At 51.9% G+C, this 23,812-nt stretch overlaps 7 protein-coding genes across 7 annotated transcripts; 1 reads left to right on the forward strand and 6 right to left on the reverse strand.

Annotated features, from left to right (window-relative positions):
* The first annotated feature begins 152 nt into the window (after nucleotides 1-152).
* On the forward strand, nucleotides 153-1,807 carry TrAtP1_011140 (uncharacterized protein). Its single transcript, XM_014093304.2, has 3 exons — nucleotides 153-585; nucleotides 676-984; nucleotides 1,069-1,807. The coding sequence occupies exons 1-3, from the start codon at nucleotides 513-515 to the stop codon at nucleotides 1,407-1,409; spliced, it is 723 nt and encodes a 240-aa protein (XP_013948779.2). The 5' UTR covers nucleotides 153-512; the 3' UTR covers nucleotides 1,410-1,807.
* Nucleotides 1,808-2,167: 360 nt separating this feature from the next.
* TrAtP1_011141 (uncharacterized protein) lies at nucleotides 2,168-2,960 on the reverse strand (the record flags this gene model as incomplete). The annotated part of the gene is made up of 3 exons (XM_066114981.1): nucleotides 2,168-2,543; nucleotides 2,675-2,862; nucleotides 2,958-2,960. 3 exons carry the CDS (start codon nucleotides 2,958-2,960, stop codon nucleotides 2,168-2,170), a joined length of 567 nt encoding a protein of 188 aa, XP_065971078.1.
* Nucleotides 2,961-3,911: 951 nt separating this feature from the next.
* On the reverse strand, nucleotides 3,912-5,476 carry TrAtP1_011142 (uncharacterized protein; the record flags this gene model as incomplete). The annotated part of the gene is made up of 10 exons (XM_066114982.1): nucleotides 3,912-3,998; nucleotides 4,064-4,090; nucleotides 4,149-4,283; nucleotides 4,380-4,471; nucleotides 4,561-4,774; nucleotides 4,850-4,883; nucleotides 4,949-5,020; nucleotides 5,083-5,170; nucleotides 5,281-5,326; nucleotides 5,420-5,476. 10 exons carry the CDS (start codon nucleotides 5,474-5,476, stop codon nucleotides 3,912-3,914), a joined length of 852 nt encoding a protein of 283 aa, XP_065971079.1.
* A 282-nt stretch (nucleotides 5,477-5,758) lies between these two features.
* TrAtP1_011143 (uncharacterized protein) lies at nucleotides 5,759-7,794 on the reverse strand. Its single transcript, XM_066114983.1, has 2 exons — nucleotides 6,805-7,794; nucleotides 5,759-6,402 (listed from the first exon to the last, which is right to left on the reverse strand). The coding sequence occupies exons 1-2, from the start codon at nucleotides 7,284-7,286 to the stop codon at nucleotides 5,829-5,831; spliced, it is 1,056 nt and encodes a 351-aa protein (XP_065971080.1). The 5' UTR covers nucleotides 7,287-7,794; the 3' UTR covers nucleotides 5,759-5,828.
* Nucleotides 7,795-11,872: 4,078 nt separating this feature from the next.
* Nucleotides 11,873-12,895, reverse strand: TrAtP1_011144 (uncharacterized protein; the record flags this gene model as incomplete). The annotated part of the gene is made up of 1 exon (XM_066114984.1): nucleotides 11,873-12,895. The coding sequence occupies one exon, from the start codon at nucleotides 12,893-12,895 to the stop codon at nucleotides 11,873-11,875; it is 1,023 nt and encodes a 340-aa protein (XP_065971081.1).
* Nucleotides 12,896-18,864: 5,969 nt separating this feature from the next.
* Nucleotides 18,865-19,200, reverse strand: TrAtP1_011145 (uncharacterized protein; the record flags this gene model as incomplete). The annotated part of the gene is made up of 1 exon (XM_014093308.1): nucleotides 18,865-19,200. The coding sequence occupies one exon, from the start codon at nucleotides 19,198-19,200 to the stop codon at nucleotides 18,865-18,867; it is 336 nt and encodes a 111-aa protein (XP_013948783.1).
* A 4,227-nt stretch (nucleotides 19,201-23,427) lies between these two features.
* On the reverse strand, nucleotides 23,428-23,679 carry TrAtP1_011146 (uncharacterized protein; the record flags this gene model as incomplete). Its single annotated transcript, XM_066114985.1, has 1 exon — nucleotides 23,428-23,679. The coding sequence occupies one exon, from the start codon at nucleotides 23,677-23,679 to the stop codon at nucleotides 23,428-23,430; it is 252 nt and encodes an 83-aa protein (XP_065971082.1).
* Between the last annotated feature and the right edge of the window lie 133 nt (nucleotides 23,680-23,812).

Raw genomic sequence — 23,812 nt, forward strand, 5'->3', positions numbered from 1 at the left:
CCGCCTCCCCTTCTAAAAGCTCAAGCTTTCAATTGGAGGCGGTATTTCTCTAGGCGAAGAAAGCCCCCCAGGAAGTGGATGCATGGTTTTTAGTGCTTGCTTGGGCCAGGACCAAAGTATCAAACCCCGCCACGACAAGGCTATGAGTGACACGCAGGAGGCCCTGTCCAGCTGTTACAACCTCGACAGTTGGTATAGATAATTGACGTATATCTGCTATTTAACGTCCTTTGGCATTCTGGTTGCTGGATAGGTAGACAGACAGACTGAGATATCTGTAGCCAGTTCTTTTGTTGCTGCTCTCTGTATTTTCTACTTCTTCTTTCACTCTTTCACTCTCTTTCGCTTTCGCTTTCGCTTTTTGCTGTCTGTCCCGCATCACCCCCCCCCAAAAGACAAACAACAACAAAACACCATGGCTGCAAGACCACAGCTCTTCACCCGCGGCCTGTCCGGCCTCGCGCAGAGCTCCAGCTCCAACGAGATCAGCTCCCCGGCCGAGCAGCGCGACGATGCCAAGAGCAACTTCTTCAAGTCGATGCGACCCCTGCCCACGCAGCACTACTGGGACGTCTATTTCGACAGGTTTGTTTCTCGCTCTCTCTCTCTCTCTCTCTCTCTCTCTCTCTCTAGCCATGCGGGTGTGTAATCTGCTAACATTGGCTTTTCGTCTAGACAAGCCAAAGACCCCAAAGCCGGCGCCGGCGAGGGCGAATACACGGCCGAGCTCGAAAAGATTGGCACGCAGATCGAGTCGGTCCAGGACTTTTGGCGCTACAACAACAACACCCCCCGTCGAGAACATCAAGATGCGCGAGTCAATATACCTCTTCAAGTCGGGCTTCCGGCCCATCTGGGAGGACCGCCGCAACATCAACGGCGGCAGCTGGACGTTTCGCGTGCCAAAGGCCATTGGGCCCGATTTCTGGACGCGCATCCAGCTGCTGGCCATTGGCGAGAAGCTCCAGAGCGTCATTGACGAGGGTGCGTTTATATATATTACTAAAAGCAGGATTTAAAGAAAGGGAAAGAAAAAAAAAGAAAAAAACTAACTATTTCGTTGCGCAGCCGACCAAATCTGCGGCGTCGGCCTCTCCGTCCGCTTCAACTCCCACCTCGTCACCGTCTGGCACCGCGACTCGTCCAAGCAAAACTCCGTCGACGCCCTCATCGCCTGCATCCTCGAGGACCTGCCCGCCGAGCTGCAGCCCAAGCCCGACAACTACTTTTACAAGAAGCACTCGGACCACGCGGGCTTCAAGGCCCCGCCCGAGCTGCAGGCCGTGCTGGACACCCAGAAGCGCAATGCTGCTGTTGCTGCTGCTGCGAATGCCGCTGCTGCTGCAGAGTCTTCTTCGCCTGCCGCTTCGGCTTCTGCTCCTGCGGTGACGATTGCGTCTCCTCAGTAGAGGAAATTCCCCCCCTTTTTTCTTATTCTCTGAAAGCTGACGCCTCTTCTTTTGCTGCAATGAGCAAGCGGCGTGTGTGTCTGTCCATTACTCAGTTTTTTTTTTTTTAATGCGATGTAGTCTTCAACGTCACAGAGAGTCTCGTCTTGACTTTTTTTACAATTACATACTCGAATCATCTTGGGCATGATAATGGCGTTTTTGTTTCATGGGGCTTTCTTTACTATATCTGTTTCAAACATTCCTACCTACCTAGTTACTCTTGGGCATATATACATCACTCTGTCTCTATATAGAAAGCGTTTTGTCACATCTGTCGTTGGATTCCGCTCTGATTTGAATTGTAGATAGAGCACAGCTGTGTTATGAAATACAATATACGTGTCCGCCTGTCAAGACTTGTATCAGTGTAGTATCAACCATATTCCACGGGTGAACTATAGTACTGTATTGTATATACTTTGGCCTTTCCTTATTGTATAAAACATGGCATCTAAGGAATAATTTTGGTCCTTTGCAGAGCCCAAATTGCTTGTTTAAGAAGTATTGAGCAAACACATGTACTTAGCTTAAACAATCGCGTATAGGTGAAAAAAAAGAAAAAAGGTCTAGCCACTCCCAGCGCCTCGCAAAAGCCAAGTAGAATAGGAAAAGAAATCCAAAAGCTTGCTATCCGCCAAATCGTCAATGCCAAAAAAAAAAAAAAAGGTACCCCGTCGTCCTCTTTGTTATAAGATTAAGAAGTCGTAAAAGCGCCGTCACCGCCACACTCCAGCGTTCCTCATCACGCCATCAAACTCATCCAGCTCCACGCCCCTCGCAACGCCCACGCCGCCATTCGCCTCGAGGATCATGTCCTTGAGCAGCTCCTCGTCCACGTCCTCCTTGAGCACGGCGGCGACGCGGCGCAGGTGGGCCAGCGTGATGGGGCCGTCGTGGCCGTTTGTGAAGAGCTGGAAGGCCTCGACGAGCTCCTCGCGGTGGTGGGCGTCGGTGTCGTCCTCGCGCGCGTGGAACTTGAGGGCGCAGATGGCGAAGAAGGGCTCGTAGGTGGCGTAGCCGTCGTTGTCGGGGTCGAGGATGGAGATGAATTCGTGGAGCTCGGCGGGCGAGGAGGGGGGGATTCCGAGGGCTCTGGAGGAAGATCTATGGTGAGTATTCTTGATCTCTTTTTTTTTTTTTTGGCGCTGCTGAAAGGTATATATATGCATATCTATAATGATATATATCCACATCTTCGGGGGAAATAGGGGGGGCTGCTTTACATGAGCGCCGATTTGACATCGTTAATGGGCAAGACGCCGTTCTTCTCGCCGTCCATGGGCTCCGCAAACAGGCCAAAGGCTTCCTTAATCTCGCCTTCCTCTTGCGCAGAGACATTGTGTTCCTTGGCGAGCTTCGACTGGCGCGGCTTGGGCGCGGTGGAGGGACCGCCGGCTTTGCGCTTCGGAGGCTGTTTTTCGTGGTAAGCTTTTTTTTTTTTTTTTTTTGGTGAGAAGACAAAAGGGTTTGTGGTGTGATTTTGGGTGAGTCGCAGACGGTGCTTACCATGTGGGTTTCTAATTGTATAATTAATGTTTCGGCGCAGAAAACCCCTTAATTTAGTTTGCAAAAGGATTCGATCAGAGAGAGCTTTTGCTATTGGGTGATTTGGGCTCGTTATTGCTGTGCAGATGAAAATGCACGTTGATGTCACTGGCGATGATAATGCACGGCGCGAGGCTAACGAGGATAGAAGAGACGTGAATACAATACAGTGCTGGGTGCGACCAAATCCGTTGCTTATACTGTGGGTGCCACTTTTCGCTGCTTTAAATTGCTTGCGGTGCTGAAAAAATTCTCTACACCTCACATCTCTTTCTCGTCTCTCAATTCACATGACACACGAAAAATTGTTTGTGATGTCGAGCCTGCGCAACATCCATGGCAATTAAATGCCAATACTGCGATAACTTTCATCAATCATGAGATATCGCAAGTACTTCGATCCGGCAGGATGATGTCGAGCCGAGAGAATTGGCTTCCCAAGCACCAACGCTCCAAGGAAATCATCTTATAAAACGGCCCCATCACAAAGGTTTGTATACACAACGCCCAATCACACGTGATGTCCTTGTCTCTTCTAGAATAGCCGCTTCAAAATTTGCTAGAGCTTGCCGCCTCAGATGCCCAACAGCGCGCAAGTGTGGACAGTGAAGCAAGAGTAAAAAACGCAATCAAGTCATCACTTCTAACTGACGCGATTGTTCCGTGTTAACGAGCGGCATCACGCGCATTGTGCGCTGCATGCCAAGTGAATCATGGAGACATCCCTAAAGCTACTATCAAAAGTGTTTGTTTTTTATTTGTGTGAAGGTAAAAACTCCCTGTGTTAAGGCGAAAGTACCCGTCTGTGAGACTTGATTATATCTTTGCCTCCAAAGGCCTAGAAAGCGCGCAGCCGTTAGTCGCCAGTCCTCGTTCTCTTTTCACATGTTTTCTGTTTTTTTCTTTGTTTCCGTCTCACTTGAAGTTGTTCTTCATTTCCCTCAGCTTTCCCATAATGGACACGGGGTCCGTCTCGCCGGTAACCTTTTGAATCTCGGGATCCTACAAATCAAATGGTTTAGCTCATCCCTTCTCTCAAGAGATTTTGTGGAAACCACTGGACTTACGTTGACTCTCATAAAGACATTGTGCTTCTGTAATTTCATCATCAGTCTGCTGCCATCATCTTTCCCCTTTCGAACAATCACGTACCTTCTCATCACCAATCGTAAATTTGCCCGTCGTAACTTGGTTGTTCTCCGCAAACTCTTGGAGTGCCTTGATAGGCTCCGTCTGGGACACGGAAATGGTGAATCGGACGTTTGACTTTGTGTACTCGTGTCCGGGCTAGAATGAGTTTGCACATTCGTTAGCCCAAAACTCACCCACGTCTCCCCCCTTCATGCCAGAAGTAAACAGATTGGATGGTAATAAACGACTTACATAGACAACAGTGTCCTCTGGCAGCGCTCCAAGGCGGTTGTTCAGCGCCTCATGCATCTCCGCCGCATTGCCCTCGAAGAATTTACCACATCCTACCATCCAGTTGGTTTGTCAGTAAACGCACACCTCTTGTAATCCAGCACCACGATAACGTGCTCAGCGCTTTGAAATCATTCCGTACCGCTAACGAAAAGAGTATCACCAGTAAAGACTGCCTTGCCAGTCGAGTCCTCCATAAAATAGCAGATGCTATCCTGCGTGTGGCAAGGGGTATGGACGGCCCTAACAGAGATGTCACCGATCTGAAAGGTCTCTCCGTGCTGTGGCGTCTTGGTGACTCCCTCGCAGTCCTTGCCGCCGATGATGGTGAGCTTCTCATCGTTCAGCTCAGCAAGCTTGAGGCATTATATGTCAGCCAATTTCTTTTCAAAGGAACAAGGAAAACGTAGGAAACGCAGGATAGCATATACCAGCTTCTTGTTGCCTCCGGCATGATCCCAGTGGCTACAATTATTTACTTGCGTTAGATATCTGTATGATGCATGCCTGCTATTGCGAGGGACGCATACTGATGAGTATTGGCAATGGCCGTCAGGTTGATCTGGCCCGATGAAATGGCATCCTTTAGAATAGGAGCGACCCTAATCACATCAGTCAGTTTGCACCATCCTCACACACTCGACTGCTTGGAGAAGCGACTCACTCTGGCGGGTTTGCAGGATCGATAATGACAGCATCCTTGGACTTGTCATCAACCACGAGATACGCATAGTTGTTGGAGCTCCCAACCCCTACCAAAGCCCATCAATTAGCTTTGAAGCCCTTTGGTATCACCGCCGAAATCATCTTCCTCGCAAGCTCCAAAAATTCCTTCAGGCGCGCCTGGCAGCAACAAACTTACACATGGGAATCGATTGGATATGCATCTTGCGTGAGTTGTTTATAAGCTGCGCAACGGGGTTAATCAGCAATGAGGGGCAAAGCTCCAGATAGGACTTATATCATCGCCCATGACATGTACGATCGAATCTTTGACTCACGGAAACGCCAAATCTCTGGGTGAGAAGCTGTCTGCGAGGCAGTATCAATCTATTCATAAGTGTGACAAAGTTGACGTTGACACCAGTGGTCGGTGTTTTTATACTTGAGGGGAAGAAGGTGCGAGAAGATCCAAGGTTTGGTCAAGAGGTTGCTTACGGCTCTTTTGTGAGTGAGCCCGTAAATGCGGAGGATCCATTTGCTGTCGTTAATAGCTGCCACGTGATTGGCTGCAGCTTCGATGCGCGAACCTAAAGAGAGCTGACGATACGCTGATGACAGAATTCGGAAGAGGTTCGGAAGCAGAAATTTGGAATCCTGCCTTTTTGTTCTTTCGCAGTGAAAATAAACAGCCTGGGTATCTTTATTTCTACGCCTCTAATACAGCAACTGTTACACCGTACAAATCACTCACACTACACCAATTGGCTTCGGTCTCCAGGCGCCGCTATATTGAGACCATCCCGTGTCCGGCTCCGAGCCACGGTCCGGCTCTTGCTCTTGCTCCTGCTCTTGCTCCGGCATCCCGCCCACTTTCGGATCCGGGTGATTCGCCTCTTCAGCCGTCATGGCTGCCATGTCTTTGGACAGCTTCAAGCACTTGAGAAACACTTGATTTCCCGGCAGCGTCCGCTGCAGCTCTGCAATCGTCTTCTGCAAGTCTTCGAGGTCCCACCGGCGCAGCTGCCTCATAACCCTGTGCCTCGACGCCTCGTCGTCCTCTCGAAGATACGACAGCACAAGCTCTCTGCACGGATCCTTGGCCTTTTCTGCCTCGCCGAGGTGTTTCCAGTAATAGTCCCAGATCCAAACGAGAGCCTTTCTTGCAGCGGACCGCAGCTTGGCCAGCGACGGCAGCTGCTCATGCGTGGCTTGGTGCCTAAGCTCTACAAAGGTTGCCGGCAGGCCAATGTTCTTGGCGATAGAGTACATGCTCTGCTTGCGCAGCTTGTCTTGATGCCCGTCCAACAAGCCAGTGACAAAGCTGACAGCATATCAATTAGCGTCATTCTCCCTCGTGCTACAGATGTGTTTTTTTGCATGGCCATGTGAAAGGAGGAGCGAAAGGCGGTAACCATCACACCATCTCAATGCCGTGCTGCCTTGGACGGGAACCTCCCAAACATCGACATCGATGACGTCCGTGGCCGCATATCATATCATATCCATGCAGGCGATGGGTCCCCGTCTTCTTCTGTTCCTTGGATTTCCTCATCCAACACTTTTCCCTCTTGAGATTCCAGGCTGTCTGCAGGCCGCTCATCCCCGATGCATGCCCTGCCTTGCCCATGCCGCCAGAGAAAAGAAGAAAGGCAAAAGCGAAGAAGAGCAACAACCAAAAAAAAAAGCAGGGACAGGCAAAGCTGCCCCCCGGCCAGAAACTTACCGACTAAACGCAGCTGCATATGCAGCCCTCACAGCATACGTCGATGCTCCTGCATTGCCCGCGGCCGCGGCCTCGTCGCTCAGGACCGCAGCCATGAGCAGTGCCGTCGACTCCACCATGTGCGGACAGTTGCCGCGCTGCATCCACATGGAGACGCGCCCCACGGCCTTGTGCTGCTCGTCCCGGTCTCCCTGCTCTCGTGATGAAGCCTGGCAGTCATTGGCCGCAGCAGTAGTGCGCCCTGCATCCCCCTGATTCAAGCGATCCAAGCCCTCCCCCTCCCTCTCGTCCTCAGCATATGCATCTCTGTAAGCTGCCTCCTCGACCCGACGACCGTTTGCTCTGCCGCCCTGGATACAACTCGACGACGCCGCACCGCCAGCAGCATCAGCCCGCGTCAACGCCTCGGAGCTGTAGAATTGGTCCCGCACAAGGAGCAATTCCTGGCGGTCTCGCCAAGGCGTGAACACATACTGCACCATCAAAAGGCCAGCAGGGGGTGGCCCCAGGCACCAACGACGCGGGTTTAAGAAAAAAAGAAAAAGGAAAAGGAAAAAAAAGAAGTTAGTGGAAGAGAGAAACGAATGGTGTGACGGCGAAGGAAGTGAAAAAAGGGCGTTTTCAGTTCACAAGCGTGCAAGACAGAAAAGATGATGCAAAAGCGGTGGACTGATTTGGTTTAGTGTTTGCGGTGGAGGCAGGCGATCGAATGCACAAATTGAATTGTTTACCTATAAAAAGCTGCTCGAGGCTTTTCCCAACTTGGCAATAAATCTACAACTGCCAACCCAATAAGTTGAGTGAAGGAGCAGATGCTGGGCAGAGCTGTTTCTTGTGAAAAAAAAATTCAATCAATATCAGAAATCAAGTTGGAAAACGGCAAATCAACTAAGCTGCTGCTAGCACTACTCGACACTCTCGCCGTCACCATCAATTAGTAATAAACTAGAGGACGAAAACCATTGTCATGTCGTGACTTTTACCCATTCCATATCGCACTGCATGCAATAGGCTCAGTCAGTTTTACACACCTCTCTCTCTCTTCAATATTTGTTTGCCACTTTACAAGTAGCATTTGCGTAGATACACCTCGGTAATCCCATGTCATGTCATCATCAACCTGTTCAGTCACCAGTACATGTAAAATGCAACTGACAAACGGTAGCACAATCATCCCACCGACACGACCGGGTCAAAAAAACGTAAACGACCCTGCTAACTCCGCATTATAGTAGACAAATGGGATTCTTTTCCTTCATTGCCCCATGCATGGCAAATTTTTTTCTTCTTTTTTTCCCACTTGTTTTCCCCTCCCTTGCCCTGTAATTAACGAGCTTCCTCTTTTCAATTAGGCCAAGATCCAGCAAACAATTAGGAAAAAAAAAAAAAAGAATAGCAGTAAAAAGCCCAGCTAACTAATTAGCGAGGCCCACTTACGGCAGCCATTTCCAGCCGTCAAGAATGGGGCCTGTGTGGTTTGTTGTGCTTCACCCGAGTCCTACAGCATGTACTGTAGTCTACATGGCACATAAAAAAGTTAGACTTGCCGTCATATTCTCTCTTCATCAGACCGCTTTCGGAAAGCCGCTTTAGTAATACAACTGCAGGACAAACGGTAAAAGCCGCCGATGGAGCCCTCCTCTGGAGGGCGTTGCTCAGTTATTAGGCTTACCGTACAGGTATGCTCGTGTGTCCTTGCAGCTGTTCATCACAAGCCATGCTCACGCTATCCAGAATCTACTCCGTGCTACAACATGCTAGTATTACTGCGACGTAGAAACTGTTCTTCATGCCCCATATACAGTACAAGGTAGGCCTACCTAGTTTTCCAAGGGGATCATCTCATCACTAACCCATCATCCTCGTTTCATTCTCAGTTCGCCTGGGGCTAATTGCAGCCGGTCATGCATATCCCACCCGGTCCTGGCGGATTACAAGCAACCAGCAAAGAGAGAGAAACGAAGGGGCCAAAGTAACGTAATAGTCCAACAGTATGGAGCTGCGTGCCTTGAAGATACTTGTATGTATCCAGCAGCTAGCATCGCCGGGACGTCTCCTGCACGTAACAAATCACGTACTCCATAGGGGGACCACTGCAAAGAGGCATTTTCCTTCCGGCATCCGGGGGGGCCGCCGAGGTTCTCCATGCTCCAGATAAAAAAAAACCAAATGCAGGGTCGTGCTGCGGGAGGTAGGAGAACGGAAAAGCTGCAGTGTAAGTACGAAGTCGGTACTTACTCGCAGTAGCATGATGGAGCCTTTTGGCGGGCAACTCGAGTACATGTACATGTACATGGAATACTACTAGTACCTATACCATTATCGTAGCACTGCTCCAATCTGCATCAACCGGCCGCAGTGGACATTCGTCACAAGCCAGCGGACTTGACACAGCTCGGCGGTCGAGGCATGGAGATGAGCGGTGCTGTGACGAAAAGCCAACAGAACCAACACCATCAGCTGTTGCCTACTAAGGCTAATCCAGCCTCAGTCGCGCAAGCTGCGCTCCATATACGTGTATAAGGCAAGTCGGGGGGTTGCTAGTAGTAAATTGCTAACGCGAGACGCCCCCGTCCGTGTTAAACTCAGCTCTCAGCTCGCATCGTCACCAACGCCGGCAGCTCACTTACTCGTACAGTATGCGTGCCTCTAGTGCAGCAACAGACGCAAAACCCGGCAGCGTCGGGCTTGGACCCCCGAGTAATACTGCCTTGGAGCATCATATCCATCAGATCAGGCAAAAAATGGAAACGCCCCCCTTGATCTCCAACCTCGACCCTTCGGCCGTCATACAATCCGATCATGGCGTTAACCCCCACTCGAGAGTAAGGACAAGAAAAAAAGGCAAAAGGGCAAAAGAGTAAAAAGGACCGCCGGTTGCAGCCAGGGATGCGCCGGGTACAGAGGTCGGTACGACGAATCACAGCTGAAAAGGGCAATGGAACAAAACAAAATGCCACAATTACCGGCATCCAAAGCCCAGGCCCAACCCAGGTAGGGAACTGCATAATCTAGAGAAGAGAGGGAAAACCGCCTACAGGCATCATCTAGCTAGCACCTTGCTGTAATGCTTTACCGCCCAAGCCGCCCCCTCTAAACAAAAAAAAAAATTAAACCCACTTGCAGGCGAGGTAAAAAAAAATAGAGGGCCAGTTAGTCTTGCTCCGTAGCACTCGGCGAAACGGGGGGGCCACCTATTTCACGATTTTTAGCACTTGTGCAGGTATATGAGTATAGGTACTTTGCAGTAAGGGCCGTCCTCGAGATTTGGCTGGATTCCGTGCCTGCAAGATGATACCCGCCCTCTCAGTCCCGTTTGCTAAGCACTGCTTGTCGTTCCTTGGCTCTGATCCCCGCCCAAAAGCGAGATGGCATTCAGGAGACTCGTTAAAACGCCCCTCATCCACCTAGCAGTGGTAGTAGGTAGTAGGAGGATCTATTAGCATCCACATGCTGTGTAAGGAATAGAGGGATGGATGGATATTCAAGGGTTTCAAAGGAGAAGAAAAAAGAAGAGTAACATTGGCAGTGACGCCGAGCCGTGGCTCAGACAGCCCCAACAAAAGTAAGACCTCAACGGTATGCCGCAACGTTAGGGAGCCGAGGATAGAAAAAAAAAATCACAATCATATCATATCCGCCATTGCCGTAAAGACTGCGCAGTCGGAGTGCAGGCAATCAACAGCTTTCTCGTCCACTTTTCCATCTCTTGGGCACGACAAGGCTGGGATGAGGGGCACACAGTATGCACCACTTTGCCGTTTCAACTCGTCAGGCGTTCCTTGTGTGTCATTGCAGGCGCAGAGCAGCAACGCTCGTAAGTACGAGTACGTAATTCCAGGCTCCAATAAAAAAGAGAGAATAAAAACTTGGAAATGCGTCAAGCGCTGCCGCTAACACTCCAAAAGATTAAAGAAAGGAAAAAAGAAAATAGGAAAAAAAAGGGACTTAAAAAAGAGAGAGACTAAGAAGAAAAAAAGATGGGGAGTGCACATTAGCCCGGCTCGGATGAAAGGGGTGGGGTGGAGTAAGAAAGAAGGAAAGAGACAGAAGAGACAGAAGAGACAGAAGAGGGGTGGCTGCTAAAAGGGGACCGATGGGCAGGATGTGGGGAGCAGAAAACAGAAGAGGCCCATGCCCTTGGAAGAGCGCAAAGGCGAGAGAAAAAAGCAGGAGAAAACTGGAGATTTTTGGCCAGTCAGCAGGCGCCCCTCCTGAGTACAGCCTTCCAGAATGCAGCCGACCCCACTCCGGCCCACTCGCCGACGCATGTGCGACAGGGGTCCGCTAGCGGCTGTGTTAGCGGCTCTGCTCGCCTGCTGGAGTTTTTTTGGGTTTTTGGCGTGACGACGAGGCCTGTGTTGGGTACATGTCACCGAACGCATGCTTGCACGCACAAAGGAGCATCAAGGCTCAACCTTGGTAGTGGTGCTCAACGGCTGGATTAGAGCGTGTGGCGTTGTCTGCTGCCCTGCACGGACAACGACATTGCTGGTTACAAGGTACCTACCTGCCTTGTAGCACCGTAGCTCCTGGCCCCCTCCCGCATTGTCACCACAACTTCCGAGTGATCAGTCTTCCGTCTTCCTTACATGTCATACGCACTTATTGCAAACGGAGGCATCTCGTTTGTGGCATTAATGCTTGTTATGCTAAAGTCTGCGTGGCGTGAGCCAGAGGAGCTGCTAAGCTCCTTCGTGCTAATCAGGCACTTGTGTGCTCTCTTCTATGTACATGTATTTGCCCTCCGATATCCCATTCCCAGTCTTGGGGGTATTTTCCCTTGGTTCCAAAAAATTCATCGCTGTCCCAGGATCCATCCAATAGTACACATCATGCTTGGTTTGCTCATCTAGAGCTTCCGCTAAAAATACAAGAAGTAAAAATCGTAGAAATCCGCATCTGTGTAGATTCCCACATATAACCCTTCCGTGAGTTGGCTCCCGCTAACAAAAAGAAAAAGAAAAAGAAAACAAAGCCATTGCTCTTCCAAAACCTGTATCAAACCGTGGGTTGTCCATTATTGATCATAAATCTCGTATCGTAGTATGCTTAGCCGCATATGCATTTAATTATCGTCATCTTCTTCCTCTTCGTCTTCCTCTTCCTCTTCATCGTCTTCGTCATCAGACTTTGGAGGTTCCCAAGTCTCTTCCAGCTTCAAGCCCTTGCCGGTAGGCTCTTGATGCTTGAAGGAAGATCCAAGGAGAGATGATACCGTAGAGCGATAGTTGTTCAGGTGCGGGTCATCTTCGTATTTGCCAGGTGTATCATAGAGTCCCATTCCAATGAGGATTTCTCCCTCTTCTTCAGAATCATCCAAGGTTTGAATAGCTGCCTCGGGGACATCCGCTTGGGGCTGTTGTGCGGAAGGGAGGAAAGAATCAGGTGTAGGTGGAGAGGTCTCGCTGAAGCCTTGGTAGATGTAGCTGTTCCAGTTCAGGGCATTGGTAGGGGACCTCTCGTTGATAGCGCCGTTGAAAAACTGATTATCAGCCAGAGTGTGATAGTATGGAGCCGACTGGTTCGCTGTCTGCTGCCATTCATCAGCCGAGGCGGTGGCCATGACCTCTGTAGATTGGTAGGGCAGCGGCAGCGGAGAAAAGTTTGATGATGGCGAGGTGCTGTTTGAGTAAGATGCCATTGGAGGGGATGGCTGGAAGGCGGTATGGTACCCCTGTTGCATGGCCGGGTATTCATAAAACGTCTGCTGTGGAAGGTATTCAACCTGAGGTGTTTGCAGGTGAGTTGATGGATGCCAGCTGACAGGCCGTGATTGCCTTCTTGGCACAAACGATTCGGTGTTTTGTGTTGACGAAATGTATTCCAGGACTTGCTGTTGTCTTCTCGCTGCCTGAGAATCGTTGATGATTGTGCGCCTTCTTGAATTGGCGGCGGACGATCGTGGGCTGGTGCTGGTGCTTGAAGGCTTGACAACTCGGAGAGACGAGCCCGCAGATGCTCGGGATAGCCTCTGGGTGACTTGTGATAGAGCCATTTGAGTGTTGTGTGTGTTGTCGTAGAATCTGTCGTATGGATATGAGTGGAAAGGCTCAGCAGCCAACGCTCCCCCATAGGATGAGTGCAACATGTTGACGTGGTTGGATTGCTGGTTGGGTGTGTTGAAGACAAGACTGCAAGTGTAGCTGATTGAATGTCAAAGGATGATTATCGAGTATAATATGATGACAGTACTGGAGGATAATAGAGTAGATGAATCGTAGAATAGAAGAATCGTAGACTGATGAAGAGCTAGCTATGATGATATATAAGAGGTCAGAGATGATATACTGCAGGCACTCCGGGTGAGAAGGAAACTATTAACACAAACCCAAACACTAATAGCCAACTCCGTATTAATATGGGGTGGTTCCCAAGGGGGTGAGGGGTGTGGACATCTGAGGGATCAGAGTGGCACTAACAAGCGACCCAGCTCTGGTAAGGATGGCTTGAAGGATAAATCACGGCCAAGGGAATGGCAATGCATGGGTCTGGCACACTGCTACTGTCCGAACCAGATCCAACCGACTATGGATCTGGAAGTGGACCAACGAGACAGCGGTTCAGAGGGCAAATGGCCACTACCAAGTGGACTATAGTGATATGTTCCTCAGACTGGCCCTAGTGCCACCAGCACTAGCGTTGCCTCTCCGTAGAGTAGCAGTAGGCGACATGGGACGTTTCTTTTTTGGTATGACGACGACGGCACGGGCAAACGTGCGGGCTGCATGGAGATTAAACCAAGACTTGCTAGTGGGCATCCAGATCCCGGATTGTCTTTCCCTTGTACATGCGTGCATGCTTGATACCGTACCTAGCACCCAAGTAGTATTGCCGCACAGACCTTTTAACGTTCTTTCAAGACATTATCGGCCGGGATAGGAAGACAGCTTGCGAGCCGATGTGCTTTACAGACCTGTACCAGCAGTAAGACAAACATGCGCTCTTCGTTCCTTGGCTGGTACGTCATACGGGGCGAGCCAAGGGTGGTGTAAGGGTGTCTCATCGACCGGATCCTCAACCTCTAGCCGGCAAAGCAGAAACGAGGAACAGAAGGAGGGAATGGGGCGTTCATCATTAGCCACAGATAGTCATTGCTCTGGAGCGGCGGCGGCCGTGCCGGACGCAATAACGCGAAAGCGCTTAGAGAAGAGAAAGATGGAGCATGTGCGCTTGCAAAGTTCGTGAGAGACGCGGCCATCTGGTGAGAGAAGAAATGTACTTTGAAGATACGGGTACTTCCAAACTAGCGCATTTGTCCGTGAGCGACGGAGTATCCACCAGATTCAGGATACCTCGGTCTCGCGCGGCGGTACTCTGCGGTCACATACCAGCAAACCAGCCTGATCAAGGGATGGGCACTGGCTTTTGGCGAGATTGATGAGCAGTCCAAAGACTCGGTCCCTCGACAATCTCCAAATCTGCTGGCATCAGTGTCAGCAAGCGTTCAATGCTGCTGATACGTGGCACAACAACAAATATGCACGGATACTCGGACAGGTATTACCAAAGGAGTCAGGTGTAAGTGGCTTTGGACTAAAACACCCAGTGATGTGTAGAATTCGTAGCACATGCCTGTACCGTATAGAAGCCAGCAGCATCTCCAGCAGGGCTGATACTTGCAGATGATGGTGTGATAGTGCCAGTACAGCACAGTACAGGTACTCGTGGAAGTCTTACCCAGTGCACCTATTGCTGCTCCTCCGTACGAGCACAATGACTAGGATAGCAGGGCGCCAACGAAAACGGCTTGAGACAGGGATAGTCCGACGCTTGGGTCAAAACAGCCACCATTTGGGCTCTGTGCTTGCGCCGCCATGCTGGATGCCAGGGCAGGCCGCAGAGGCTCACGAGGAGGATGCCAATCAGCTGTATGGCCCCTGCCGCCCCACGTTGAAAGCGTAAAGGTCGCAGCAGAGAAGTGATGAAAAAACAAGAGCCCCCCGTGGGGCCACTTTCGGTCGCTTCGTGGAAGGGATGGCGAAGGATTCAACTCGAACCCAAGGGGGTCCAAGTAATAACGGCCTGTCAGCGCAGCCAACCAGAGCCGGCCGTAGGGAGACCGGAGCGTCCGTTGCAGCTCAACTGGAGCGAAAGATTTCTGTTGCCAGGGCGTGCAAAGGGCCGGTGCACACCTTGTCCCCTAGTTCGCGGGCCCTTCACAAAGCCGTCCCTTGGCCTTGGAATGCTCGCTCCCCACTCACGACGTGGCGTTTGGTGGTGTTCCAAAATAGTGCGGAAGAGGCTGTCCACAAATCTCACCCACGCAGACGGAGTAGCTAGATGCACATCACGGTCCAGACAAAGTGATTGACATCCCCACATCTCGAGAACCCTTGCCTGGGCTGATGCAGGCACCCCGGGGCCTCGCTCGAATTTGCATCAGCAGCACGGAATGCTGCGCCGGCCGAGAGACAGCGAGGCGTCCATCTATCCAGAAACACGAACGAGCGGGTTGGAGAGACAAGACAGATCTCATCACTAGTTCATCGGTCGTTAACGACTGGCCAGCGTCTATGCCGGCCACATCATATTAGCGGTCCCTTCCGTCCAGCCGCTTACCATCTGTGCACCCATGGATGGGATGCTGCTAGCGTGCAAAAGCATGTATTCGTAATAAAACTCGCGGTGCTTTTTCCATATCTGCCGTTTGAGCAATCCGTAGATGTACAGTCAGACAAAGTCCATGACGCCAGCCCACAACAATTGCGTGGCTGCAGCAGCCAAGTGCAATCCTTGCTGGAGCCGACGGGCCCTGTCACGCCTGGCGCTCTCGTCGTCGCCGCTGTTGTTTCCATTGCCAGGGCAGCGTTGCCTGGCTGCTGCAAGTGTGCGGAATACAATACTTGTACATGCGTATGCCTGATTTCCGTGGCGTGCATGTATGTAGCATGCAGGCTGATGCATTCTGTAGCTGCTCAATCCTTTCGATGAGTGGGTGACTGGTGGAAAAAAAAAAAAAAAAAAAACAGATCGGCTGTGGATATTGAAATCAGTTTAACATAAAACCTGGCACGCCAAAGCGAGAAACTGCCAGCACCACAGTACGCATGTAAGGAGAGAGGCAGCCGCAATTCACCGTCAATCTGATGGTCCGCGGTCGCCCTTGGCGTAGCAGGGCCGTCGGGGGGCGATAGAAAGGAAAGAACAAGGCGGCTTCAGGCCCCCGCTAACTCGCGTTCGCGTATCAACGGCCGTCCAAGTGCGCAATATCTCGGGATGGGGGGGACGCAAAGGTAAAAGCTGCGGCTGCAGCAAAGCGCCATCCCTGGTTGACTGCGCGGCGCCAAAATCGCCACCGAGCCTTTTGGGCAGGGGACTCCGTGCTCGTAGCGCCCAGTACCGCCTAGGTACCCTCACTGGACGGGGCGGTGTATCGCTCACCGATGATACCGCTAGTTACCTCTCAATACCTACACAGCAGCTTCCGGGTTTTTTCTGGCCAGCTGATACAAGGCTGTGGGCGCCTGTGAGAGAGCGCTAGATTACTCGTGCTTGTTCGGGCTAGCAGTAGCATTGATTGCGCTGGGAGCGGCTCGGGCTTTCGCCCACGGAGAAGCTGCTGGCGCTGCTTGCCCACAATTACCAGGTTCAGCCGCTACTCATCCAAGCGTTGAGTCTCATCCTGCATTGCCTGCTTTACGATACTCGCTAGCAAAAGCGCCGCTCAATATCCACTGTGTGCAAGACACTACCAACACTATTGCTTCTAGTCCTCTTATCCTCCTAGTTACTATTTCACATTTACAGTAATTGTGAGCTTCCCAGTCGATACGTCACCCTGGACTCCGAGGCCCCCTGGGTCTCACCCATATTTCGGGATTCGCATGGTATCAAGGTAGGAATAAAGTACGAAAACGTCTGTGCTCGTTTACATTCAGTATTCGCTCAACGCCGTCTTCTTTGGTGCCAGCCTGCAATCTTGTAAGAACCCGAGTGTACCAGGCTCATGTCACGGCATCTGTCCCACCTTTGCTCAATTCTCTGCCTTCCGACCTGGTAAGTTTCTAGACTAGATACCTAGTACCTGGGAGGTAGTATCAGCGCATTGCGTGGCATGGAGCTTGTCCTCTGAATGTTCGGCACAAAGGCGGGGAGTGAGAGCGCCACTGACTATTGCTAGGTACTGCTACCGGCACTCGTACCAGTATGGCAAATGAAATGAATGATCCAGATTGCTCGTAGGGGCGCTCCACCCTGAACTGCCCAGTGCGAGCATGTTGGTCCGCTGTGCCAGCTCGCCAAGTTGCAAGTACAGTCTATCCCTGGAGCTCTGGCGTCGCTGATGTGGGAGGGATGGATGGATGGGAGACGGACAAATCAATGCCACAAGCGTAGCACAGGCACCAAGGTCCTAGTACGGAGGACCTGACACGCTCTCTGGATCCGCTAGCACCGCAAGCACTGCAGGCGCAGGTCGCCCAGACTGGCAGGCGGAGCGACTGGCCACCTTGAACCGTCTTCAGGTGACTCCAGCAGGGGATGGCGCTCGATGCTCGGCGCAGCAATGCCACTCTCCATATGACTAGCAGTGCTCGGACTGTACCCGTACTGTAACTCCTCCAGCTACGCTCATACTGTACTTGAGTGACCCTCGCTCGCCTGATGCAGCTGTCTGGGCACTACAGGTCCGCCACGCACTCCACCATGGCTGCTCCGTGGCCGTGCTTTGCCTTGCATTGCAAGTTCTCGTCTTCCTTGGATGTCATGTACATGCCGTATACAGTACTGTACAGCAGTGAAGCAGCTCCCACGTTGTATGGAGCACCTACCGTACCGCATGCATGGAGCGGCGTGGCCTTCTCCCCTGACTTACCAAGGACAGGCATCGTCGGGGCGATGAGATGCTTCTATGCTTGTATCAACAACCAGTCTGACTGCTTCTCGTTGGTTATAGGAACATGCCTTTTGGGCTACAGTCCTACATCGTGGCCAATAGCACAGACTCATGTCTGGCTTACCTCTCTGGTGGAACTTGCTGTGCGTACCAGACCAATAGGCGTCCCATCCGGACACAAGTTACAAGCAGCATCGTCCAAGCCCGCTGCTTTACGGATGGTCATGCTCCATAAGCAGAGAGATGGTGAAACTTGGTTGGATCAAGTAGGGAGTCATCCATACTTGGTACAGGCGGTCAACATCTCCAAATAGCAGGCAGGGGCAACGACGGCAAAGACCACACGAGCACTCCGCATTTGCACTCAATACTCGAACTTGATACCTTGCAAGTAGTGCTGCTAGCACCGGAATACCCATTGGGGACGCAACACCGCCGCATGCACACGAGAAACGACCTGGAGCTTCTGCTAGCACCGCAATTAGTGCAGTATCTACAAGTACATTCGACTGATACTGGCAGCATTGACGCCGGCTGGTGGAGTATCTACCACTTCTCCTCAGGCACACGATCCATCCTGCTCCCCTGAGCGTCTAATCACCGGCCGTCTCCAAATTACTCGGCTTCCAATCATAAGACCTTGCCCGTGCCCTGCACATGCACGCTCAGAGATGGGGGACGCTTCTTTGTCAGTCAATGGCTGAATGGCCCTCAGCACGGCTTCTACTGTGAGGTAGACCCGACTGTAGGGAGCCAGCTCCACTGTGCGTTGGCGCCTGTAGCTGAAGTGGTGATGGACAGATACAGTAGTAGCTCACTGCGGTCAACTTCATACCACAGCACGAGTATAGTGCAAAGAGCAGCGCTAGGCAATGCCTGCAGCGCCTTGGAGCCCATCGCCCGTTCGCCCTTTTGCGCGCCCATCAGGTCCAATCCTTCGCCAACGCGCCACCATCAGCTCCAGGTCCTGCAAGAGCCCTTCATCAACAAAGGGCCCGGCCAGCATGTGATGAGTCCGCAATGGGCACTTTGATGGAAGCAATAGCGCTCAGGCAGCCCCGTTGCGTGCTGCAGAGCCCACGGCAATGCGGCTTGCCAGGACGGGCGCTGCGTGTCATGTGATCGCCTGTCGCGCAGGCCAGGGAAACACCAGAGTCGCATCTGCCCTGGGCATGGCGCTCCATCGTCAATCTTCGGTAGCCTTGCCAGGGTGTCGCCCCCAGCTACGGACTCCCAAACCTTAGAACCGAACCCCTCGCCGCGATTGTCCCACTCAGGCCTCCGGTGACTTGCAAGACTTCGGGCGGCTCTGGATCCACTGGCGCCGTGACCTGGCGGGCCGTGTCCTTGTCGCACAGGTGGGGTTGCAGAGGGCTGGCGTCGACGGCATGATGCCCCTTTTCCCTTTCAATCAGCGTTCCCTTTTTTCCTTTTCGTCGCGCCGCAGGAAATACGATGATCGGCATCAACTCGTTCACACCCCACCCTTGGCCAGGTCGAGACTGAGCCACCCTCCAGATGGGCTGTTGGCTGGCCGCCTGGCCGCCTGGTCGCCGCATAACCCTTTGACCCGTGGTCCGGTGGCGCACAACAGCAGACAGGATTCAGTCGTCTCTTGTGAGAACTGTCTCAGCGACGCGGTTGCACTGTACAGTCTCATCTCTCTAGACAGAGCCTGTGGCTAACCCCATCCCTAGACACCACCGGCTTTGTACCGCCGCGCGCCTACTTGGGCAGGGTTCGCCGGCCATGGTGATCATGATCCCTGGGCCAATGCTGGCCTCGGCTGCTCCAATAGCCTAGTGCTTGGCATGTTCTTTAACTTGTCGTTGCAGGCCTCTGGCTGCTTTCCATCCACCACAGCCCAATGCGGGCGTCAATGTCCCACGCAGCCATGTTTCAACCATGACAACTTTATTGCTCAGATCTCCACATGAGAACCAAAACATGCCAGACCACATTCGTTATGCCCGTCCAACCTGGGGGCATATACCAACCACTGATGAGCCGCTGAAAGACAAGGCATGGCTGCCTGTAAGCCACGTTTTGCGAAAATTAAAACACTCTCTGGTCGCTCGGTGTTCTACGCGGCGCAATTCTTTGACCTGATGCGGAATGATAGGGATGAGAAGCATGCTCTATCCCTGGCCTCATGGGATTACCCAGTACGGACTGCATGCCTCTGTTTCTTGATGCCGTCTACTGAAGGGCATACGCCATCTTCTCCGAACAAACTGTTGCATGCCCACCGCTAATAACCCTTACTTGTACACCGGCAGAAAGCAGTAGTGGTAGCAGCAGTATTACTGCTAGCGGTAGGCCGCTTACAAGTGCTCGAACTTGTACACACAACGACACTGTGACGGCTGCGGTGGCGCATATCAACTCTGCAGGCCAACCCGAATCCCGTCTTCCATCCCCCACCTGCTTTAAAGGCGCTTGCTGACATACTGCATGTATGTACGGCTTTAGTCCATGCAGCCAATTCCACTGACTCGAGCAGTGTTGCGCCTTGTTAATACCCTACAGCCTCCGTATTAGGATGGATTTGTGGCTGCACGTTGAGCTACGGTAGAATGATTCAACGATTCTTCATAAGCAGAGAGGGTAGAAGAATATACCAACGCTGGGTATGTATACTGGGCAGCTGTTTGATCGTGTTCAACAGATGTTCTAAGCCAAATGTGCTAATTACCGCCCTCTGCTAGGTGCATACATACTGGTGGCTGGCAACACGTTATCAGATTTCACAGCTACAGTACCTATGCATGGTAGCCATGGCGCTGGGAGCTCTTTGCAAGCGGTTGGCTCACAGCTATCAAATGTAAGACGCCACCTTGGACTGTGTGTGTCAGTCAAGCCCAGAGCGCAAGTTGGCGTGGTCTCCGAATCGTTCGCACTTCCCCACAGCGATAGCGTACAGTATCCAACAAATATAGGTACCGCAGGCACAGCGCAAGACGCATGATTGCCTGAAAAGAAGAGGTCAAGGTTCAGCAGCCAGGCGTCAGCAAAGAGATGCCGAATTGGTGCCTGCCGAAGACAGGCGCAGCTAGTGCAACGAAACAGAGCATACCTGCTAGTATGTGTGTACTTGTATGGGGTACGAAGCACTTTCCACCATTTTACTACAAGCAGTAATAGTGGTGCTACTCCGGAGATTTCGCACTGATTACAGGTATGGTATTGAATGGCTTCCCGGTCTCACAGGCATAACCTGGATCCTGGCTGAATGTGAACGCCACGCTTTCGCAACGGCTCTTCGCCTGAGTGCCTTGCAAATAGCCCCCGGATCAAGAGTCAGAGACGGATTAGTGCAAGTGCATGCTTTACTCGATACGAAACATTTTTGCGGCGCCGACTTACTTCCCCAGGCCGCCAATCTTTTCTTACCACGACGATTCTGTCGCATATGATAGAGGGCAGCGCTATCCATCGGCCCATGCTGTGGAAATCCTTCCGCGTAGAGTGGCATTTGCTATCTCGCTTTGAGACAACCTTGATGCTTCCCAGCTGACGGAGCCGGCAACGCAGGGATGATACAGTAGGCGAAAAGCTCCGGCTTTGAGAAGTTGTCACTTAGTGCCGCGCAAAGTGCTTTGTATGGAGCATCAATGATTTAGCGAACGGTCACATTGCTAGCGAGTGACCCAACGCCCGGCAGACTGCCAAGGAGAAACAGCAGCAATAGTCATGGTTGTACAAAGTATTGTATAGGTTGCTAGAAACACTAGCATTGCTCCGTGCGAAGCAGACCTTTTGGCTGTCATCCCAGTCACTCAGCTACCGCCTTGGCGCCGGGTGCTTTCCGACATCCCACCCGCTCTCTTTGGCCTGCGGCGATCGACGTGTATGTGATGCATGGGTATTTACCACCACTTGTAGTAGGTACTCCTGGTATCTATTGCATCACTTTACTCTGGGCTTCGGACCTTTGTCTACGAGGAACCCCTCAGTAATTATACTATGGGTGTAGTGATTGAACGTTGCAGCCTCGATCACTATCATCTTGCTTGCCTCTTATAGCATGTCTCAATCTGAGTACATAACTCATAGCTGAGACAGCACGGACCGGATGATTCCAAAAAAGAAGAGAGAGAAACAGAAAAGAAAAAAAAGTCTAGTTGCTGCAACAACATTTCATTTCTCTGGAACAAGCTCACATCGAGGGGCCCTGCCAACAACAGCGGCGGCAGTACTAGCAGCGTGCAAGTACAAGTATGGAGAATGAGACTCTTTAGCTCTCATCCATCGTACGAGGAGGGCCTTTCCCTTGCTTTCTGGCAGAGCACTTAACGCGCCTGGAATGTTAGATTAAGAGCTCAGCCTAGGAACTGGTACCTGTACTGTATGTTACCGTGTGGCCCCCATCAACAAATCTTAGACAGACACCCCTCAGCCTCTACTGCTTGCCACCCCCTTTAAGATCTCCCCTGTGGCCCTGATTTGTCCGCTTCACTTGACGCCCGCAATAGCCACTGATCGTTTTCTCTAGGACATGGCGGCGACAGCACCGCTTGTTGGACTTTACGATGGCTCTGTGCGAGGCGCTTCGCACTCTATCTCGGACAGTATCACACCCTTGCACGGCTTTGCAGCGGATGCCTGCTCTTATAGGCAGCAGAGTCCAAGCCGGTATCGACAGGGCATTGTCGATGTACAAGTGGAAAGTGCCGTCTGCTGCACTCCCTTCTTTGCGGGAGTGATCTGGATTGGCTCACTTGGCTCTGGCTAGGCGCCTCGTCTGCTTCCCCAGTGGGTGTGGCATTAAGATTTAGGGCAGCCACAGGCTGATGTTCCCGATATAGCTTCTCGATCCTTTGCGTCTCATCCATCCACTACCCTTTCTTCGATGCTTGTCCCCCTCCAACTGAACAGCTTCCACGTCGATCTCGAGCACCCGGTGACGGATTTCGAGCGCTCGGCTTTCCGGTCCTTTGAACCATGGCCGCACCCTTTTCTTGCATCCACAGTCGGAAATTCCTCATTCGAGCAACGCCACCATCGTGTGCGACGGAGAGCTAGCAGCCTGCTTGTGTGTGACTATTGCCAGTGGTGGCGTCATATTTTACCTATAACATATAGGAGATTATGTGCTTTCTGAGTGCGAGGCTGTGGGCAAAATCTACCTACTTGTACTTGTAGGCACTGCAGCTGCAGGACTGCCCCATGCATACTACTTGTAAGTACATGGCACGCACACGAGAGGCCGTTGGCAGCCAGGCTCCAAGGGCGCACAGCAGTGGAGAGGGGGGGGAAGGGGCACGAAAACCACCAGCGGGTTGGTGACCAGCAGCTTGTTTGTACACAAGTATTACAGCATGCATGCGACCTGGAATGATATGCCTAGCGATGTGAGAGACCGGGGGGGAGATTTTGCCTCACCAGCGACTGCAAGCTGCCCGACGCCAGCCCCACCAAGGCCATCAAGCCGAGACGCAGCTCCAGCTTTTGATTGTCTGCCCACAGTCAATCGCTAGGCTGTACAAGGACCCCTCGCTGGCACTGTCACTTTTTGCCCTTTTCTTGTTTGGCGTCGGATACTGCATTGAGATGGCACCTGCAAAGCCTCGCGTAGCCAATGGTGTACTTGGAGGTGCTCTCCGTACATGGTGGCTTTTTTTTTTGTTCTTCTCTCTCTCATTTGACTCCGTTTTCGCTCTCCACTACGCAGACTCTTTCGTATACACGCCAGACCGTTTCACCGCCTCTTATTACCCCTTCCCTTGAGCATCACAACAGACACAAAGCCTCCGGCCTTGATAGGGTTTCCTGGCTGTCCTTGTCTAAGAAGCCGCCTTGTCGATTATTGCCCAGAACGGCATGTCCTCCTCTTTGATGGTACAGAAGAGGCATTCCAATAATTTGTTGGTGATGTTGTGCTCAGATGATCCCTGCGTGGATGAATTAATATCACCTAGCCCTGGATGAGTGAGTGCAATGGCCAGCTCTTCTGACTGTTTGTTCTCGTCCCCGCCCACCATCTCTGGTGGCTGCTGCGAGTAGTATTGGCGCGACGCTATCTCAGGGCTGCGCATTTTTAGATAGAGCAGCAGTGTCGCTTCCTTGGCCGTCAAGAGACCACCCAGACCCGCCCTCTACTGTGTTAACTTAATTCTCAGTATCCGTACAGGGAGCAGACACAGGTGAGGGCCTGCTACGGTGAATGCT

This window comes from Trichoderma atroviride, chromosome 6 (genome assembly GCF_020647795.1).
Source record: "Trichoderma atroviride chromosome 6, complete sequence".
Classification (NCBI taxonomy): domain Eukaryota; kingdom Fungi; phylum Ascomycota; class Sordariomycetes; order Hypocreales; family Hypocreaceae; genus Trichoderma; species Trichoderma atroviride.